The sequence below is a fragment of the Chlorella variabilis genome (genome assembly GCF_000147415.1).
Source record: "Chlorella variabilis unplaced genomic scaffold CHLNCscaffold_5, whole genome shotgun sequence".
Lineage (NCBI taxonomy): Eukaryota > Viridiplantae > Chlorophyta > Trebouxiophyceae > Chlorellales > Chlorellaceae > Chlorella > Chlorella variabilis.
Window position 1 is genome coordinate 913,801 of NW_005435083.1, and position 18,670 is coordinate 932,470.

Consider the following 18,670-nt stretch of genomic DNA (forward strand, 5'->3'; position numbering starts at 1 on the left):
GGGGGGGTACCAGGTGAAGTGGCCATCAGCAACATAGCCATGCAGGGAGTGCACACCTGCCTAGCGCTACTGGCTGGCTCTTGCTTCGACCAGTAGCAGGGCCTCTTCCTGTCATGCCTGGCTGCCCTGCCATGTGCCCTGCCCCTGCTCACATGGCGACTGCTTGCTCGGTGTGTTGCGTGGGCATTGTATCCCCGCCAGTGGTGAGTGCACGGATGCTGAAGGGGCGCAGCTCGCCGTTGTGCATCTTCACCACCCACAGCTGCATCTGGGAGCTCTGCAGAAACGCGTGGGGTGGTATCAGTGAATGACTCGCAGTGCCAATTCGGAACCCAAAGCTGCCTGCTCAGGTTTGGCAGATGGGGGCGCAGGGAGGGCAATGACCCCCACCCACCCACCTATCCACCACCACGCGCGCCCTTGGCGACATCACACCACCATGCAGTATCCCACATCAGCCACACCCCACTGCACTTCCACCTACCGCGCTCTCCAGCCCCTGGTCGTACGGCCCCACAATTGCGCCCACCCAGGGCTCCAGCCCGGTGGCAGCATCGCGGCACAGCGCCTGGTAGTTGCGCTGGTTCTCGTTGTCTGCACATGAGAGGAAAGCAGGGCGGCCAAAGAGGTTGGCCAGGAGGACTCCGAATGCCTTGACGGCAATGCGCAGCTCGCCACCCTGCCCTGCCAACACAGCGACTGGCCCCACCTTTTTGCGAGGGGCGTGGCTCAAACACAGGGTGCGAGTGGTACCAGCCCACCGGCACCTGCCCTCGCTCCTCCATAAGCCCGCTGACCTCCACCTGGCTCTCAGCACACAGCTCCACCGACGTGCCTGCGGCAGCGAAGTGCGAACGGCAGTTGGGAGGGCGGAGAGGAGAACACGCAGCCAGGGCTGTCGTTCACAAATGCAGAAAAGCAGCCCCACCAGATGCCTGCCCCTCTGCACGGCGGCAGGGGTAGGCCTCCCGGATCTCCAGCATACGCCGCTCAGCATCAAAGGCGCCGCCCAGCAGCCCAATAATCTCACACCGGCTGCACCACATGGGGGCTGTTTGGGTGGAAAAGGGGAGCAGGCAGCCGCCAACACGTGCAACCAAGCAGCCAAACAACCCCCAACAAAAGCAGCACACGAGCCCCACTGCCAGGCGAGCCCTGCTGCCACCTGAGGTGTGCGTGGAAGTCCATGACCAGCACCGCCTGCCTGTCGATGGTCACCTGGAAGGGCTGCAGCAGGGCAGGAGGGCCGGGCAGCACGGGTGGGCACAGCACGGCAGGGAAGGGAACTGTGAGTGGGCGCCGGGGTGGGGTGCCTGGCATGGCAGCCAGCCAGCCGGCAGCAAAGCAGTGGGTGCGGCAGGGGTGTCGGCAGCAGCCCACCTGGGCCATGGGCGCCCCGGTGCCGGGCGGCCCCACAAAGCTGTCCAGATGAGTGAGGTCCGTGGACTCTGTGGTCTCACCCAGCTGCATGCGCCGCCCAACCTGCAGGCGAGCGCAGGGAGCGACGGGGCGGGAATGTGGTCAGCTACACACTGTTTCCCAGCCAGGCAGGCTTGCCATATCAACACGTTGCATATGAGGCATCAGGCAAGAAGGGCCGCCGCCCATCCTCCCCGTCCCGTGCACCTGCCGCCGCGGCCGATTGCGGACATACTCTGTTGGTTCAGCCGCTTCCGCCACCTGTGAAGCGTGCCGGTTGGGGCAGAGTTGGCTGAAACACTGGTAAGCTGGCTGGGGCCATGCTTGGCGGTAGCCACCACCCCATAAAGCACGCATGCCACAAGGCCGGCAAAAAGAGAAGGTCTACAGGACGGAATGGACCAAGCATGCACAAAGGCAGGCAACAAACGGGCGCCCCCTCGCAACCACAGGCCACCCTGATGCCCATCCCATCCTTCTTTAAAGACACCCACCTCTCCCTGGATGGCCGAGGCCAGGAACGCATCCTCATCCTCTTCCTCAGTCTCGTACTCGCTCCCAAACCGTTCGCCGCTGCTCTTGCCGCGCCGCTGCCGCTTGCCGCCGCCGCCACCACCGCCGCCCAGGGGGCTCTTGCCGCCGCGTGAACGCTGCCAGCAGCAAGGTCAGCAGGGATGGGCAGACAGTCAAGTCGCAGCTGCCGTATCCAAGCACAAAGTGTTGCTGCTGCCTGTCCTCCTGGTCCACGCTACCAGCCCACCGACCTGCTTGCATCTTCCAGCTCGCTATGCACCGGCTGTGGCACGCTGCAACTGGGCTGGCTGGCTGCACACACCTGGATCTGCGGCGGCGGCCCATCGCTCATGTCCAGCGTTGTCACGTGCACCCCCACAACCAACTTTCCGGTGCCCGCAATGCCTGCAACGCCATGGCAGGGTGCCAGACAGCCACTCTACCACCACACCAGCAGCACCCTCCTGCCCAAGCCCTGCGCAGCAGGCCCGCTGCTATTTGCAACGAGGCCATGTTTTCCCAGTCACAACCGAACATGGCCTTTCCCTGGCTGCACTCACGTGTAAAGAGGTCGGGCTTGAGCCCATAGGCGCGCGCAGCCGCAGAGTTTGGGTCTAGAGACTTGCCTGCAGGCAGTGAGGCCAGCCAATGTGCAGAGCTGGCAGCATGCAATTTCCTGCCGCGCCTGCCATCCACCCAGGCACCACGGGACCGCCCCAGCTGCACTGCAGGAATAGGGCTGGCTGGCCTCCCTATTCCTGCTCTGCCGCTGCCTGCCAAGAACCCCGCTGTCCTGCGGGCCAGCCAGCCCCACCCGACAGCGTGTAGCCGCGGCCCGTCTCCGCCACCTTTGGGGGGACCTCCTCGCCCCGCAGCAGCAGCTTGATGAAGTGCTTCTACGGGCAACGTGGAATGAGAGGAAGCAGCAGAGTGGGGGGGTCCACCGGTGAGTGTGGCAGAGTTTTTCATGCTGCTCTGCTAGACAAGGCACTAGGATGCACACCGCAGCCCACCTGTGCATGGCTGGTGAAGGCGCGGTGGTCGCGGGTGCCCACATGCTCCGCACAGCGCTTCCAGTCCCTGCGGTGGAGGAGAGGAGCGCCGCGAGGGGCCGCATACTGCCTCTTCAGCTGCTCGCCGCTTGCAGGCACAACTCCACCCATCAACCTGACGTCCTGCTGCCCCACACTCCATGTGCGGCCGCCAGCGGCCCCCATTTGTCCCCGCTCACCTGCCATACAGCTGCAGCGCCTCCAGGAACAACCGCTCCTCCTCGTCCGTCCAGCTGCGCGACTGCTGCCGCTGCTTGCCTGCAACAAGGACAGCGTGCTTGCCATCAAACTGAACCCCAGTGCTGCAGGGCGTAAGCATGCATCCCCTTTCTGGGACTGATAGATGGCCACCACCTTGCATCTTGTGCGACTGCAAGAAAACCCATCCCTCCTTGAGCCCACAGCCCCAATGCTCACCTGTGTCCTTGCGCTTGCGCCGCCCCGTGGCAGTGAACTCGTCGCCGTCAGACGACTTGCCCCCGCCAGCACCTGCCCCTGCTGCAGGCTTGGCCACCGCCGCAGCTGCTGCTGGCATGCCGCCCACTCCTCCCACCCTCGGAAGTACCGCGGCGGTGGACCCTGGCGCCATGGGCAGCGTGGCGGCGGTGGCTGTCGAGCCAGGCGCGTCTGCGATGCCGCCGCCGGCTTGCGGCAGTTGCACTGGTAGGGCCATGATAGGCAGGCCCATCATCGACGCCTGCTCCAGGCTGACCCCCGGGGGCAGTGCAATCTGCAGGCCCGTCATGCCCGCCCCGCCGCCTGCAGCCAGTGCTGCTGCCAACGCCTGCTGCTGCAGCATGATCTGCATCGACGCCCCCGGCATCACGCCGGGCAGTGCCGCCCCCGGCATTGCAGTCACGCCGTTCACCATCATGCCATGCTGCGCTTCCGCCGTGGCGGGCGCGGCACCGGCAGCGGCAGGTCCCGTTGCTGTGACTGCAGGCAAGGCATATGCAGCTGCCGCCGCGGTGGTCGCGGGGTCAAAGCCCGTCGCTGCAGAGGCCAATCCACCTGCCTCGGCGGCCTTCTTCTTCTTTCCTGCAGGCACAGGGCCGGCAGCAGCGGGTAACCAAAGGCGCAGGCGGCTGCAGCGAATCCGAGCCTTCAATTGCGCCACCAAACAGCACCGCATCTGAGCTGGCAGAACGTAGTGCCCACCCTTCCTGCCGCCCTTCTTGCCCGCCCCATAGTCAGGATCATCCCCGTCGTCAGGGTCATCTTCCTCGTTTCCAAAATCATATTCGTAATACTGCTCCGGGTTTTCAACGGCCTGAGGAGGCGTGGGAGTACGCAGGAGGAGGCGGGCGGCGTGGCGGCGGAGGGGCAGTGTCGGGGCCCGGGGCGCGTGCTCCCGCCGGCCGTACACACGCGCGTGTCACAAGCTGACCCAGCCAAAACCAGGGGAGGTGGCGCAAACCAGCCCAAGTGATCGGTGTCCGCGATCATACAAGCTTTCTGCCTGAGCAGTTGTGACCTCACCAGCAGCCGAGCTATTTCGGCGTCGTCATCTGTAGCCATCGTTCAGAGTTCAAGCGCTGAGCATCTGCGGGGCCCCAAGTGTGGCAGATAGAGTTCTCAAACCCTGGAAGGCTTGTGTCAGCGGCCAGGATCCTGCCAGAGCGCAAGAAAATGCAGACCCCCTCCCCCATGTCGGCCAACTGCATGGGGTGTTGCCCCGCTGGCGATGCGTGTGTCCCCGTCCCCACCCTGCCCCCATGCCTAACCTCCTCTGACAGTCTCATGATGCCCATGACAGTTGCAATACCTCTGCCATCATGCTTGCTACCATGAAGCTTCGCCGTACAAGGTGTGGCAAAGCAAGTCCAGTCCGACTGGGCTGACAAATTCAGGTTGAGGCGACGCTGACGTCAAGCATGGCACGCTCGCCACTGGGGAGCTCCAGCTTGAGTGGCAGGTGGTATTCGCCCACCACGCTCAAATCTTCTCCTCCCAAATCAACCATATCACCAACCACCCTTATGCGAAACTGCCTTGCCACCGCATCTGCGGGTGCGGAGAGAAACGGGAGGTCAGAATTAATCGGCCTATATGCCGTTCCTGCTGATGCCCACCGGCCCGCGAGGGCTGGGCGCATATCTGCAGCCGAGCAGGCGCCATGCAGCAGCTCCGCTGGCTCTGCTCTCACCTGCAATGTCTTGCGCCTGCAGTGCCTGCTCTAGCGTTTGCCCATCCTTTGTGCGCCGCTTCAGTATCTGCGATGCAGAGGGAGTGGTGAGGGTGGTTGGGGAGCGTTTTCCATGCGATGAGGACTTCGGCAGCTTGCCTCTCCACACCAAGCCGGGTCTACGGGCAGGGGTGCATGGGCGCAGCCCTCCTGGCAAGGCTCAGTGAGTAGCCCAGCAACTAGGGCAGGTGCCCCCGCGCACCAGCGTGCTGCCCGTCAGCGTCTTCATCAGCTTGTCAAACTGCTGCTGATGCTTCTCGACAGTCAGCTGCGCTGGGCTGTTGCGTTCTGCTGCCGCTGCCGCCTGCTGCGCTGCGCTCGCGCTGCTGCCTGCCTCCGCAGCAGGAGGTCGCCTGCTGCGGTGCGGGCCCGCCGCTGCTGGCATCGCAAGCCGGTTGGGCACCAGGAAGTTGCGGGCATAGCCATGGTTGACCCGCGCCAGCTGCCCCGCAGACCCCACGCCTTCCACGTCCTGCAAAGGCCAACAACGAACACCGCAGGGTGGGCGGCGACAGGAGCCAGGCAAGGATGGCGGCGGCAGTGCCAGCGGGTGCCGGCTCGCCAGTGGCGCATGTACTTCAGCATGTTCACACCTTCAGCAGCTCCACTGAGAGCTTGGTAGGCACCGCCTTAGCACCCCGCCACTGCAGCAGCTGATGAGTGGCCAGCAGCTGGGATGCAGCTCGCTGCAAGCGAGACATGTGAGCTCACTGACGAGAATGGAGCGCAAGGGAGCAGCAAAGCAGATGCCGTGCGGGGCTCCAGGTTGCGCGTGCTGGAGAGAGGCACAGCAGTGGGATGGGAGTAGAAGAAGAACAAGAATGACGCCTAAGGCTGACTTTGGGAGAGATGCCCACATCAGTGCTGGGCCTGCTTTGACCCGCCGTAGACATTTTGAGCACGCCAGCCCGCCTGCTCACACACCCAATCACATTGAATGGCTTGATCATTTAGATAAGAAGAACAGGGAGCGTTACATGATAAAACAACTTCCTTGTTGATTGTCTTTGTGAACTGTCTTTGCGGTTCGGGTACTGAAGGCTACGGCGCAAGGCCAGCTGCCTGCCTGCCTGCCTCGCTCTGCACCGGCGCATTGTTGCATGCTAAAACAGGTACCAATCCGTGTTCATACCTGTCTTCCACAGGTGGTTGGAGGTCACCAGTCTACACACAGCCACCACACATGCGAGGCGTCAGCAGCAGCGCGTGGTAGTGCGAGCTGGGGCTGCTGACAGGGCGCAGGCCCAACCCCTCCCACACCCCGCCTCACCTGAAGGCCATGAATGCCACCAGGATGATGCCGTACGCCGCCACGCGCTGTGTGTTGGGGTCCTTCACCTGCGAGCAGGGTAGTGGCGTAGCACTAGCTAGATCTGAGCTAGGCGCTATTGGAAGCGAATACAAACCAGAACCAGCCCAGGCAGGACACCTTTGGCGCAAGGATGATGAGGGCAGCCACGGCAAGGCCCACGGTGGTGTACAGGGAGCCCATGATGAAACCTTCGGCGCCCAGCTGGCCTGAAGATGAGGGAAGGGGGTTGACGAGCAGCAGGAGTCAAGTGAACCGCTGCGTCAGCGGGCAGGCATGGGCGTGAACCACCAAAGCAGGAGCCGCAAAAGGTGCTCATGCATCACGAAGCAAAATGTGCCAGACAAAAGCTGCAGCCCAAACCCAGACAACAGATGATTCCAGCTGGCAGCCACCCACCCTGGCCGGGCATGAACAGCATGCTCTGCCGCTTGCGGTGGTCAAAGCCCACCAGCGGCACGCCACGAATGATGTTGAACATGCCACCTGCAGATGATGGGGCGCCGGAAACAGAGCGGTGCGGGTTGAGGGGTTGTCGGCATGGCTGCATGTTCCTGCTCACCAGCCTCCAGCAGGGCGAGCAGAACTGCAGAGCGCAGAGCTGTACAGCCCCAATGCTGACCAGTCACACAACCCACCCCCATCGCTCCAGGCTCACGTACCTGACACGGAGAACCAGTAGACGGCGATGGCACCCAGGGCGTAGAGCCACTGGTGGCGCATGAAGGAGGCGTAATACAGGTGGTAACCCACAAACGCCACGCACGCGAGCACAGCCAACGACAGCAGCGGCATCAGCCTGCACGGGTTCACAGCATGACGCAGGGTTCGCCCGAGGGCATGCAGCTGCTAGGCAGCTAGGATCTCTGGCCTGGCAGTGCAATGCTGTGCTGTGCTGCCTACACAGCACACAGCCAGGCTGTCGTGGCGCGGGTGGGAGCGGGCACCATCCTCCGGCCCATAGACCCGCCTGGTGCTGATGAGGGTTGGGCGCTTGATCTCGCCCACTGCCACGCCGCTGCGCTCCAACACCCACTCCGCGATCGCCTCTGCCGACCAGGGGTAGCCTGTCGTGGGCATCACCTCTTCCTTGCCCAGGGTAACGGCGCCGCCCTCTGATATGGCCAGGCTGGGCGGGATGCGCGCCAGGTACGGCAGCGCCTGAATGCCCATCCTGCGGCAAACACCGGCGCAGCCCGGGCTCGGTCAGAGGGTAGCTCAAGGGCGCGTTCATGGTAGCAGCTGCTAGCACGCAATTGGGCGGGTGTGGGCACAGCCCTGCCCACCTGCCAAACAAGTCCTTGGCTTTGGAAAACTCCAAGCGCGCAAAGATGACGCTGCCGACGGAGCCCTTGCCGGCATGGGTGGCGGCAAACGACTTGGCTACCAGCCGGAACTCAGACACCAGCTGGCCCAGCTTCAGCTTGCCCTGGCTGCGCAGGTCCTTGGCATCTGCGGCAGTAGCGGCACGAGTGGGCCCGCAAGCAGTGGGACGGCTTAGCGGCGAGGCGGGGCCTTCTGGCCGCCGCTGAGCCCCTCCCCCACCTTCCTCCTGCACAGCGCGCACCCACCCGCCACGATGATGACAGAGTAGGGCCTCGACTTGCCAACCAGCAGCTCCTGAAAGGTCTTGGGGTCCAGCTCGATCACCCCGCCGTGGCTGCGCTGCAACGCCAGCAACCGCTGCACCTGCAGGCCCAGGGGACACAGCGCAGCCAAGCACGGCTGTTTGGAGCTGGCAGGTCGAAGGGGACCGCAGGGATGGCGTGCAGGCTGCGCCCCGATGGCTCACCTCGGCATCACCAGCTGCTTGTGATCCACCAATCGCCACCAGCAGCAGCAGCCCCAGGCAAAGTGCCGAGCGCCTCATTTCCACGGGAGACCAATAAACCGGCGCCTGCCTCTACTGCGAGGCTCAGCAACGACAGAAGAAGCTGTGTAGGAGAGAAGAAGAAGAAGATGTGACCAAACACGGGTGACTCAGGGGGAGAAACGGTGGCAGCGACTTTCCAGAGGAAGCCTGCCGCCACTCCCTCCCCACAGGAGGCTGTCAGGCTGGATCTGGAGGGTTCTGAGCTGTCGGCTGCGTCTGTGCATACAGCGATCGTCGCGATGTGCGGATCTGCACGTTGCAAGCGAGGGCACTGCGCACAAGGCGGCGAACCGCTGTTGCCGCCTGGCGGGGCTCAACGCCGCACCGCTCGAGAGCAGCGCGCGCTGTGGAAGTGACCAGGCCCGAGTGGGACACGGCGACAGGGAAGCAGGTGACCTGCCATCCCTGTTGAACCAGGTAATGCATCCAAGAGCTGTGTTGCTCCAGCTTGTCAGCAACTGCCGCCGAAAGGCGGGTGTCGGCGGCATGCGTGACCTCCACGCAGACGAGCACACGCTCCTCAGGGGTGAGCTGGCTGAGTGAGATGGTGTGGGCGCGGTTGGGCTCCATAGCAGGGAGGAATATAATGTCCGGGGTGGTATGGCCCTGGTGTCGGGGGAGAAAGCCTGGCAGGTTGCGAGCGGTGCGGTCGCCCAACTCACTGTCGTGATACAACAAGCGGTCGCCCAGGCCACCAGCAGCAATGGTGTCAACCAGGCACTTGACTAAAGCGCCATGGCGCTTGCACCTGAGGCCGTGAATGACTGGGTGGGCGCAGGCCCCAAAGCAGTGCGGGATCGTCTCCGGCGGCCTATCCTGGCACAGGCCACATGTGGGGTCGGGATGTTTGGTTGGGTACAGGCGGTGGGCGCGCGCCCGGGTGAAGAGCTGGCCCCACCGCAATTGCATTGCCAAGCTGACGTGGTGCCAGGGGAGCGTGGAGGTGATGCCGACCAGCGGCGCAGGGGAAGAGTCAAGTGTGTAAGGCCCCGGTGCCGACCATGCCTGCGGATCCCTGCCAGCCAACGCGGGCGTATCGAATGATGAGCCGGGCAGCTGAGCCAGGTCGGTGCGCTGGTCGTGCAGTCGCTTGCATGCCGCACTACGGGCCGTGTGGCGGGTCAACAAGGCTGCGGACAGGATCGGTTGTATCCACCTGGCAACCTGATGTTTGAGCTCATCAAAGTTCCACAGGTCGGGAGCGGCACCCTCATCACCGCCAGGTTTGGACACGGGGTAACGCAGCCAGGAGGCAGCAATGCCGGGGCGGGAAGCCGCCGCATCAGCATGTGTGTGTGGGCTTAAAGTCTGGTAAAGCAAGAACTAGCTTGCAACATAGACTCCCCGCCGAAACGGGACGGGAACCGGGCGAAAGCAGAGAAAGCAATAAAACAGGGGTGGAGCAAGGCGACATGCAACGCAAGCAGCTGACAGGGCACGCATCGAAACGTGTGTATGACTGGCAAAGTGGCATGGCGCATTGGGGAGAAACGCAACGGTACGGGAGCATGGGCTGGCCAAACGGCAGTGCGGAACGCTAGGTCACTAGAAAAGCAGGGAAAGGCGCACTATGTATGCAATGAGGGCAGCCCCGGCTCGGGGCCGTTGAGAAAGCAGTGGGCGGGAGGGGGGAGGCCCCGGTGTGGGCGGGCCCCATCGAGGGGGGATGGGGCGCGCAAGCGGCCAGATGGGGCGGGGCGCGGGCGGCAGTAGAGTCCTGCGGCTGGGTGGGATATAGGGCAATGAGCGTTGAGCAGTGTGCGATGAGCAATGAGCAATGAGCAGTGAGCAGCCCCTCCCGAAACAAAGTGAAGCGCAGGACGGGGTCCGGTGGATGGGAGGCAAGGAAGCGCGGGGGGTTGCCACGTGCGCTACCGCCGCCGCCGCAGGCAGCACCCCTGCGGCGGCGGCAGCGGCAGCAAGCCGTGGACCCAAACGCCGTGCCGCCGCCGCCGCAGGCAGCACCCCTGCGACGGCGGCGGCAGCAAGCCGTGGACCGAAACGCCGTGCCGCCGAGTCCCGTGGCTGTGGCCGTGGGCTTCTGGCAGGAAGCTACGGCCGCAGCTCGGTGGCTCGGGGGCGTCGCAGCGTGCCGCCGCCGCCGCCGCGCTGCCCCCCGGGCACGGCGGCGGCGGCAGCAAGCTTGGGCCCAAACGCCGTGCCGCCGAGTCCCGTGGCTGCGGCCGTAGACTGTGGGCCGGAAACTGCGGCCGCAGCTCGGCGGCACGCGGTTCTGTTCAAGTCGCCAAGCGTGCAGCAGCGCCGAACCACGCTTCCCGGCCTCGGCGCATGCCTTCAGGGGCCCCCTATCGCTGGGCGCACCCCTCCAACACCGAACATGCGCCCGGGGGGGAGGGCGGCCCGGGCTGCCCAGGCCAAAGTGGGCCGCCCTCGAGCAAGAGGCGGCCGGTCTGTGTGCTGAATGAATGAATGAACCAATGAATGAATGAATGAACCGCATGTTGTGTTAGACTCGTATGGCCGCCCGGCAGGGCTCCCTGGAGCTCAACCGCAGCATCCTCCGTGTCGTCCGCACCCTGTGCCTCCGCAGCAATGCGGGCCGCTGTGTCTGCAAGTTCATTGCCAGCCACACCAACGTGTGCCCTAACTTTGTACAAAGAGGTGGTGCCCGCCCTGCTGAGCATGGCATTGACGATCCTGCGGAGCATGTGTTTGTGCTTGTGCACTCTGTGACGGGTGGGTGTGTGCAGGGTAGTCCGTAGCATGTGGATGAGGGTGAGGATGTCCGTCAAGATGGTGATGTCCTCATCAGCTGGCGCTGCTTGTATGGCTGCTAAAATAGAACGAGGTGGCAGGATAGCTGCTAAAATAGAACGAGGAAATAGCTGCTAGAACGAGGAAATAGCTGCTAAAATAGAACGAGGTGGCAGGATAGCACAGCGCTCCAAGTGGTACGGCGCCGCTGGCGGGCCGGCGTGCACGCCGCGTGCTGGAGGTGGCACCCTGTTTCACCCACTGGAATGGCACGGGCGACTGGGGAACAACTCGGGTGCGACGGAGCGGACACCCCCACACACATATCCACAGCCAATTGCCTGCCGCAGTAGTTTTCAACCGGCACAACGCCGCAGCGGCCTGCTGTGCAGTGGCGCAGGGTGTTATTAGCATGCTGGCTGGCTCTTCTTCCCGTCAATACTTTTAGCTCGCCTTGTTCCGAATCAGCGATTTGAGGTGGCTGCTGCAATTGATGCATGGAGTGGCGCTGCACACATCTGACTGTCCGCAAACAGGCATAAGTTTTTTCCTCTTTTATGTAGCCATAAAACATTGTGTCCAAACTGTTACACCGTGCACCCATCATTGCATCTGCTGCCTGAAACACGCCTCCCCCGGCCCCAGCGCACCTTCGTCCTTTCACCTGAGCATGGCAGCCCACTTCTGAGGCTTCGTCCCTGCCAAAGCACTCTAGCAGCGTCATAAGATGCGGCTGACGACGGCACTGGCTCTGTTGAGCTTGGTTCTGGGGGCCCTGCAAGTGACCCATGCTCAGCTGCTGGGCGCTCGCCCAACGCCACTGTCGGGGCGCGTGTACGTGGTTTCCAGGGATCATTTCACTAAAGTGAGTGGGCTTTTGCGGGCCTCCGGCCGGCCTCCGGACATGGCCGCCATGGCCCCGCCACAACAGGACGACTTTTCGTGAAACTGCCCTGCCTTGCTTTTTGAAGGTTTAATGCAACATGCAACCAAGTGCCAGGAACCCTCTCCTCCTGCTGCAGGGTGTGAATCCAAGCAAGGAGATTTACCTGAAGCCCAACATGAGCAGCGCCGCCAACCGCCACGAACCTACAAAGATCGCTCTGTGACAGTGCAAGGGGCCAGGAGCAGCAGCGCAGGCCGCCGCCTACAGCAGGCAGCACCTGGACTGCCCACCATCAGGCTGTCCCTTGAGGCCACCGCGGTGTCCACCCTGGTGCTGCCCATCTCCCTGGAGGGCTGCCCCAATCCCGCCGGCACCTACCCGGCACCCTGGTATTTTAAGGAGGACGTGGAAAAGAAGATTTTCGAGGACGGAGGCAATGACGGCGCCGCCACCTCTTCTGTGGGTGCGCTCTTCCGCACCTGCAGCTACGGGCAGACGCTGCTGACGCGCCAGAACTCGGTGGTGGCACCCGTCATCAAGTTGGACTGTGCCGGCACCAGCGCGTGGGGCACACCCTATAACAGCAAGGTAGGCGCCGAGGCAAGCAGGCTTGTTCGATTCGCCTGTTCGCTGGGAAGCAGCCGGCAGGCGGCCCAGTGTAGAGGCAGCTGGCAAAGCAGGGATGTTGCATGCCCTTTCTACCAACTGCAGTCTTGTGAGTTTGAGGACTTTAGCGGATGGTCGGAGCTCGCCATGGAGAAGGCGCAGCAGCTGTATGGCATCAATCCAGATGACTACCTCTACAAGTGAGCAGGCGGGCTTGGGGCTTCCACCTGTCGCTGCTGCTCTGCACTCTGTGCGCCTCTTGCTGTGCATCTCGCCGCTCAGCCCTGGCCTCCCGCTCGCCTTCCTTCAGGGCCGTGGTCATCCCACCAGGCACTGCCTGTGGCTTTGTGGGCCTGGGCTACGTCGGCTGCGACTTCTCTTTTCCTTGCACCACATGGACGCAAGGAGACGTCTTTATGGGGCCCACCCGTGGTTCGCTGGGCTCACAGCAAGCAATGTTCCACGAAATTGGTCACAACCTGGCAAGTCTGAGCATGTGCCAGTGATGTGTGGGGAGGTGCACAACCCGCGTATTGCTACTACTGGGAGGTGCATGGGCTGCTGGAGTGTGGGGCGGCTGGCACTGACCTGGCCTCCTTCCTGCCTGCCTCCCTGCCTGCAGTTCCTTGGGCACTCTGCATGGGTGGCTCCCAACGGTAATGTCGACGAGTATGGTGACACCAGCTGTGCAATGGGTGAGTGGCCAGCCTGGCGGTTCAGAAATGAACCATGATGCCCAACGCACGTGATGGCCTGTTCTCCTGGTTGCCCTGATCTTTTGGCTGCCCGCAGCCGCTCACCACTGCTGCCGACGCCGCCTGCTGCAGGCTATTGCTGTTCCAACCGCTGCTTTAACATGGCACACGCGTGGCAGCTAGGCTGGGTGGCGCCGCAGCTGCTGAACGGCACCACCCTGGCGCCCGGGCAGACGCGCAACATCAGCACCAAAGCGCTGACACGCACCTCGAACAGCGGCCTCAAGATCGACATCACCTGGGTGCAGGGCCAGGCGTCGCTCTTCCTGGGCTATCGTCTGGCTGAGGGCCCCGATGGCGGGCTGGACACGGCGTTTGCTGGCAAGGTGGGGGTGCACTCGTATGCCGGCACCAGCAACCACTCCCCAGACTTCTCCTACCTGCTGGGCCAGATGGGCCCCGGAGAGAGCATGACCCACAGCACCAGCGGCCTAGTGCTCAAGGTCTGGAGCACCAACGCAGCCACCGGCACTGCCAGTCTGTGGGTGTGCCGCAAGAGCGCCAGTGGGCAGGAGACGCTGGCAACGTGTGACGCCGGCTACGACGGTGATTGCGATGGGCTGTCGGGCGCGGCCGACCCCGACTGCACCCCCTTCCTGCCCGCCGTGGGGCAGATCAAGTGAGCCAGCTGCTGTGGGTAGCTGGGTGGGTGGATGATTGGGGAGGGCTTGTTGCAGGTCATCAAACCTTGCTGAGCCACCATGGGCACCTGATCCATTCCGGCCCTGCCCTCCTCAGCGCTCGCAGGATCACCCCGCCGCCGCCCCCCAAGCCCAACTCGGCGACCGTGATGCCTGCCAACGCAGCTGCCAACTGCAAAGTTGGCCACAGCTTCTGCACATCAGTGGCACGGTTTGCCAAGACGGTGAGTGTCCTAGAAGCCTGCATTTGTTTTCAGGGCTCTTCATGTTGTGCAGACTCGAGGCATGAGCGGTATCGTCCTTTACTTGGCGTACAAACAGCTCCCAACGCGCCATGCCCCTTGCTCCACTGCATCTGTTGCGCCCGCAGATCAAGCCAAGCGTCAATTATTACATGAAGAACACGACGACGGGCATGTGCCAGTACTGGCTGAAGGTCCGCACCTGCGCCAATAGCCTGGTCAAGTGCGGGTGCACCAACGCGCCAGCTGCAAGCATTAATGGCTCAGGCGTGCTGGCACCCATCCGCCGCAACTCCGTCACGGGAGCGGTCATCACCGCCAAGCCGCAGCGCTGTGAAAGGGGCCATGCCACGTGCGCCACCAAGACCCCAGGCTCGGCATGCCAGTTTTGGCTGGCCACACTTACTTGCACCGGCTCCGGCATCCCCTGCAGCTGCACGCAAGCGCTCAAGCTGCCGCTACGCCGAAATGGCTTGTAGCCCGGTGCTGGGGGCCTGCTTGTGCGGGCGGCCGCCATCCCGTTGGCCCCTCCCGCTCTTGGTGCTTCATGTGTGCTCATTGACGCAGTTTTGCTCTTCCTTTCTGCTCTTTCTGCCTCCTTTCAAATCCCCGTGTGCCAACATCTGTCATGTTGCCCCATGCAATTGTGCACCTCTACACCCGGCATGCCTACTCGCATCCCCACTCACATAGTTGCCAAACTGGCTCCTGTTTCCTGCTTATTGCGCTGAATCATCCCCGGCTTGCCAGCTGCACATTCACCACCCACCATCCACCCACCAAGCACGGCCAATGCTATTCGCACTGAACACACCTTTCCTTTCATTGACCTTTCTGGCCGTACTCGATGCCATCACTGCCTCTCCGTGCCGTTTTCCCAGCGCATCTCGTCAGATGAAGTCTTTCCCTAGGTCGCCAGATTCGCCTATCCATTTCCCCACCTGTCCTGTTGAGAGATCCTGATCACGCTGTTCAACCGCTGTGGTCCCTGCCCCAAGGCCCCTCATCCCCTTTTTGCACTTCCATGCCAATAACCTTTCAATTCTCGCCACATTTGCCGGCTCGCTGGCCCATATGCGCGTTACTCCTCAAATTATTTGCCAATTATTTGGTGACTCTCTTCCATCTTTAAAGTCCCTGAGATCTGTTGCACGCACGATGAGACCCAAAGGTTGTAAAACAGGATTCAACCATCATTGGAATACAAAGGGCAGAGTGATTGCTGTGCAGCCCCCGTCATGGCTAGGTGGGAACTGGGCACGAAGCAGGTGCTCGGCTATGCAAGCCAGCGTGGCTTCGGTCACCACAGTCGGCGCCTCCCCGCTCTGAGGCCGCGCCACAAGCGTGTTGGCCTTCCAGCAAATGTCTGCCACCCTGCCACTGCCCTCCACCGTCAGCTGCAGCGTCACAGTGCCAACTGAGGGCGGGAGTGTGCTGAGCGCCTCGAACAGGACATCCAGGCACGCATTCAGCGCTGGGGTTGCCTCCTCCTCCCTCAGCGAACCTGCAATAGCACGCGGGGTCAAGAAAAGAAAGGGTGGGTGGTGTTGCCAGGCAATGCCCAAGTGATGGTTGATGCTTTAGCAGGCCCTAGGGACAGCTTTGTGATAATTTTGTGGGTCCACGCCATGCAATCAACCACGCACCGGCAAAGAATGGATCTGGCTGAGTGAACCAGCCATGCAGCACAACCCGTGCCTCCAGTGGGTCCCGCGTGCCCTCGACCTGCGTGCAACGGCAGGACACGGTTTCCACGAGCAGTGCCACTCAATAGCAACCCACGGGGCTGCCAGAGGCTCCAAACAAAGGGGCAGCACAGTTACCTGGCGAACTCCATGCGGAATGCGGCCATCAAAAACAGCAAGCTGGCTGAAGAGCGGCGGAATAGTATGTATCTGCATCAGTGCAGCATGGTTTGTAGCCCCTTTGCTTGCACCTTTGTTTTCGCAGCCCCTGTACACACCAGCTGCGGTGTTTCTGTTCCCAGATGCGGGTCAAAATTGCGCCAGTAGTCCAGCGTGTCGGGCTGCAGCAGCATGGTCTCCCCGCCGGTGAAACGTCGCTCCTCCCATCTTGTCAGGGATAGCACAAAAGCAAAGGGGCTGCAGCGGGGGCGGTTGCAAGCCGAAACGCTGGGTAGCTGCTCTGTTGCTTTTGATCATACATTCAGCAGAAGACGCACCCGTGGGGCGCGTCTGAATGCCACTCTTGCCTACAGCCATCGACATACACGCTGCAGGCAAACCAAGCCGGGACCAACAAAAGCAGTCGCCTTCGGGTTGGGGAGAGGACCAGACCAACTAGGCACAGGTCCACACTGCAGCCAGCCCACATGCCTGAGCCACAGCGGCGAGATCCCTCTGCATCCCAGCGCTCGCTCGCCGTGATCCAAGAGGGCATCCATGAGAGCCGCATAGTCGGCCGGAGGAAAGAAACGATCTGCTGGAGTGCGAAGGAGCGTGTACTGGTCTTTAACATGCCACCAGTCAAAAACAAAGCGCTGGCTGCTCGATTGCAGAGGGCTGCCCAACCTGCAAGCCAACATGGTGACAGCATGTCGCACAATGCATGGCATTGCAAGAGGGTACGAGCAAGCAGCTCACCGCCCGTCGTAGGCGGAACGCAGCTTGCGGACCAGGTCAAGTTCAAATTCTGTATGTATCATGATGTGCTGCGTATGCGGCAGCTGCAGCCACTCTTCACTCTCCTCCTCTTCTGCCCGCGCTTGTGGCGGAGCTGGTTGGTGTGGTGGCGGCAGCGGTTTGGCGCCTGCCCGGCACCCCAGCAGACCCATTCGCTCGCCGGCGTGCCGATTTCGCTGCGGTTTGGGTCGCAAGTGCGACTTGGATTGTAGCTGCAAGCAGCATGGACCAGCGCATCGCCGCGAAATCATCAACTTGGTGCTGGGCATGTGGCACAGCCTTCCTTCACAATCTACTCAAGAGCGTGAATTTGGAGCATTGACAAGCGCACGAGCCGTTGAACAACCCGCCGTCCCGCCCCCACGTGGCGCGTCGCTGTGGCGCGCCGCCCATGCCGCCGCCCATGTGAGCATGCATGACCGCCACCGCTGCCGGCTGGCAGGCTCAGCCAGCTGCAGTCCTCTTGAGGTCTCATTTACGTCGATGTAATGTCCCAAAGTATCCAGATGCCCCTGGTTCTTTCCACACATCGCACATCAAAGCAACAAGCTGATGCTCAGCTGATTGCCAGTCAGCCGGGCACTTCATTGCGCAGCGCGGGGTTGGCAAGCAGCGTCCAAATCCAACCTCATCTCGAACCAAGGGTCCTTGCCGTGCACCACAGCCGAAGGCCCTACCATCTGAAATCCGCAGTTCTTGTATAAGCTCAGTAATGGCTCCTTGCATATCAGCCGCAAAGTAGTCAGGCAGGGTGTGGACGAGCAAACATAAGCCTTGTACGCCTGCAGTAGGCGCGTCGCCACTCGCTGCCGCCTGTGTGCCGCATCCACCGCGACGCTGTGGATGGCCAGCAACCCTGCAACACACGTTCAACTGGTTAGGCCTGACCGTTGGGACACAACACTCTTGACCTTTGTGCAGCGACGCACCTCCATCCGGCTCGTGCTGGCCCATGCTGTCTTCCGTCAATCGGTCGGCCTTCGTCAGGGTGCCGCATATGAATCCAACAATTTGGTCGTCCTTCACTGCCACCAGGAATTGATCTGCCGCTGCAATGCATCCAAACAACCCGGGCAGGGAGTCGGAAAAGCGCGTAGGTGCAAGCCGGCCAGCCACGACCCTCAGGCCAACTGAATGCTGCTCACCATTCTCGAGCCTGTACAGCAGCCGCTCTCTGCTGGCAGCCTCATCCGGAGGGTACCCAGCCGACTGCCCGGACAGAGTGGAATGAAGAACCGGCAATTTGAAGGTGGACGAAAGCATGCAAAAAGACAAGCAAAAAAAGGTCACCTCAATGGCTTCGATGCGGTCCAAATCGGCTAGACAGGGTGGCCTAAAGAACAGGTCGGGGGCTCGCATATAGGCAAGTTCATCGGCCATCTCCTGGCTGTGCCACTGACCAAACACTGCAGGCGGCAGCAGCAGCAGGCGGCAGCGGCAGCGGCAACAGGCGGTGGCGGCGACATGGGAGCACCGCGTTAGCAGCTGATTGCCCGATGCATCATATCCATCGATTGCTGCACCGCTGGGTGTGGGGGGGGGAGACAGTTGTGAGTTCACAACATTGCCAGCAGCAGCTTACCGAGGACTTGCACTGTGATCGTGTGCTACAAGATAGGCTGAGCAGTGTGAGAGAGATAAGCACCCACACACACGACACACACACACACACACACACACACACACACACACACACACACACACAGAGATCGTATGGCAGACAGAGCTGTACAGTTCTGTACTGTACTGCTTTTCCTGTTCTCAGCGTCTGGCAATGCATGCATACCATATATTGCTGACCAGCATCCTTCCAGCTCCGCGGGCTCAATTCA

General features: G+C 62.1%; 5 protein-coding genes across 5 annotated transcripts in view; 1 reads left to right on the forward strand and 4 right to left on the reverse strand.

Annotated features, from left to right (window-relative positions):
- Positions 1-4,502, reverse strand: part of CHLNCDRAFT_142952 (expressed protein) — a gene marked incomplete at both ends in the record, with an annotated part of 5,224 nt that extends 722 nt beyond the window's left edge. The window contains 16 exons of the mRNA XM_005849759.1: positions 153-277; positions 485-594; positions 710-835; positions 929-1,035; positions 1,166-1,227; positions 1,381-1,482; positions 1,627-1,680; positions 1,914-2,069; positions 2,255-2,337; positions 2,493-2,558; positions 2,747-2,828; positions 2,946-3,012; positions 3,164-3,242; positions 3,402-4,022; positions 4,143-4,254; positions 4,464-4,502. Coding sequence (XP_005849821.1) covers positions 153-277; positions 485-594; positions 710-835; positions 929-1,035; positions 1,166-1,227; positions 1,381-1,482; positions 1,627-1,680; positions 1,914-2,069; positions 2,255-2,337; positions 2,493-2,558; positions 2,747-2,828; positions 2,946-3,012; positions 3,164-3,242; positions 3,402-4,022; positions 4,143-4,254; positions 4,464-4,502 — 1,991 coding nt within the window. The remainder of the gene's footprint in view (positions 1-152; positions 278-484; positions 595-709; positions 836-928; positions 1,036-1,165; positions 1,228-1,380; positions 1,483-1,626; positions 1,681-1,913; positions 2,070-2,254; positions 2,338-2,492; positions 2,559-2,746; positions 2,829-2,945; positions 3,013-3,163; positions 3,243-3,401; positions 4,023-4,142; positions 4,255-4,463) is intronic.
- Positions 4,503-4,830: 328 nt separating this feature from the next.
- On the reverse strand, positions 4,831-5,870 carry CHLNCDRAFT_142953 (hypothetical protein; the record flags this gene model as incomplete). The annotated part of the gene is made up of 4 exons (XM_005849760.1): positions 4,831-4,988; positions 5,131-5,197; positions 5,372-5,641; positions 5,763-5,870. The coding sequence occupies 4 exons, from the start codon at positions 5,868-5,870 to the stop codon at positions 4,831-4,833; spliced, it is 603 nt and encodes a 200-aa protein (XP_005849822.1).
- Positions 5,871-6,124: 254 nt separating this feature from the next.
- CHLNCDRAFT_59632 (hypothetical protein) lies at positions 6,125-8,415 on the reverse strand. Its single transcript, XM_005849761.1, has 9 exons — positions 8,271-8,415; positions 8,050-8,167; positions 7,765-7,930; positions 7,449-7,652; positions 7,141-7,277; positions 6,878-6,964; positions 6,599-6,687; positions 6,440-6,507; positions 6,125-6,333 (listed from the first exon to the last, which is right to left on the reverse strand). Exons 1-9 carry the CDS (start codon positions 8,346-8,348, stop codon positions 6,273-6,275), a joined length of 1,008 nt encoding a protein of 335 aa, XP_005849823.1. The 5' UTR covers positions 8,349-8,415; the 3' UTR covers positions 6,125-6,272.
- Positions 8,416-11,659: 3,244 nt separating this feature from the next.
- CHLNCDRAFT_57251 (expressed protein) lies at positions 11,660-14,700 on the forward strand. The gene is made up of 8 exons (XM_005849499.1): positions 11,660-11,931; positions 12,089-12,540; positions 12,664-12,758; positions 12,869-12,968; positions 13,181-13,253; positions 13,386-13,932; positions 14,061-14,178; positions 14,325-14,700. Exons 3-8 carry the CDS (start codon positions 12,706-12,708, stop codon positions 14,673-14,675), a joined length of 1,242 nt encoding a protein of 413 aa, XP_005849561.1. The 5' UTR covers positions 11,660-11,931; positions 12,089-12,540; positions 12,664-12,705; the 3' UTR covers positions 14,676-14,700.
- A 689-nt stretch (positions 14,701-15,389) lies between these two features.
- CHLNCDRAFT_51000 (hypothetical protein) lies at positions 15,390-18,304 on the reverse strand (the record flags this gene model as incomplete). The annotated part of the gene is made up of 7 exons (XM_005849762.1): positions 15,390-15,700; positions 15,843-15,921; positions 16,160-16,268; positions 17,466-17,694; positions 17,768-17,887; positions 17,984-18,047; positions 18,239-18,304. 7 exons carry the CDS (start codon positions 18,302-18,304, stop codon positions 15,390-15,392), a joined length of 978 nt encoding a protein of 325 aa, XP_005849824.1.
- Between the last annotated feature and the right edge of the window lie 366 nt (positions 18,305-18,670).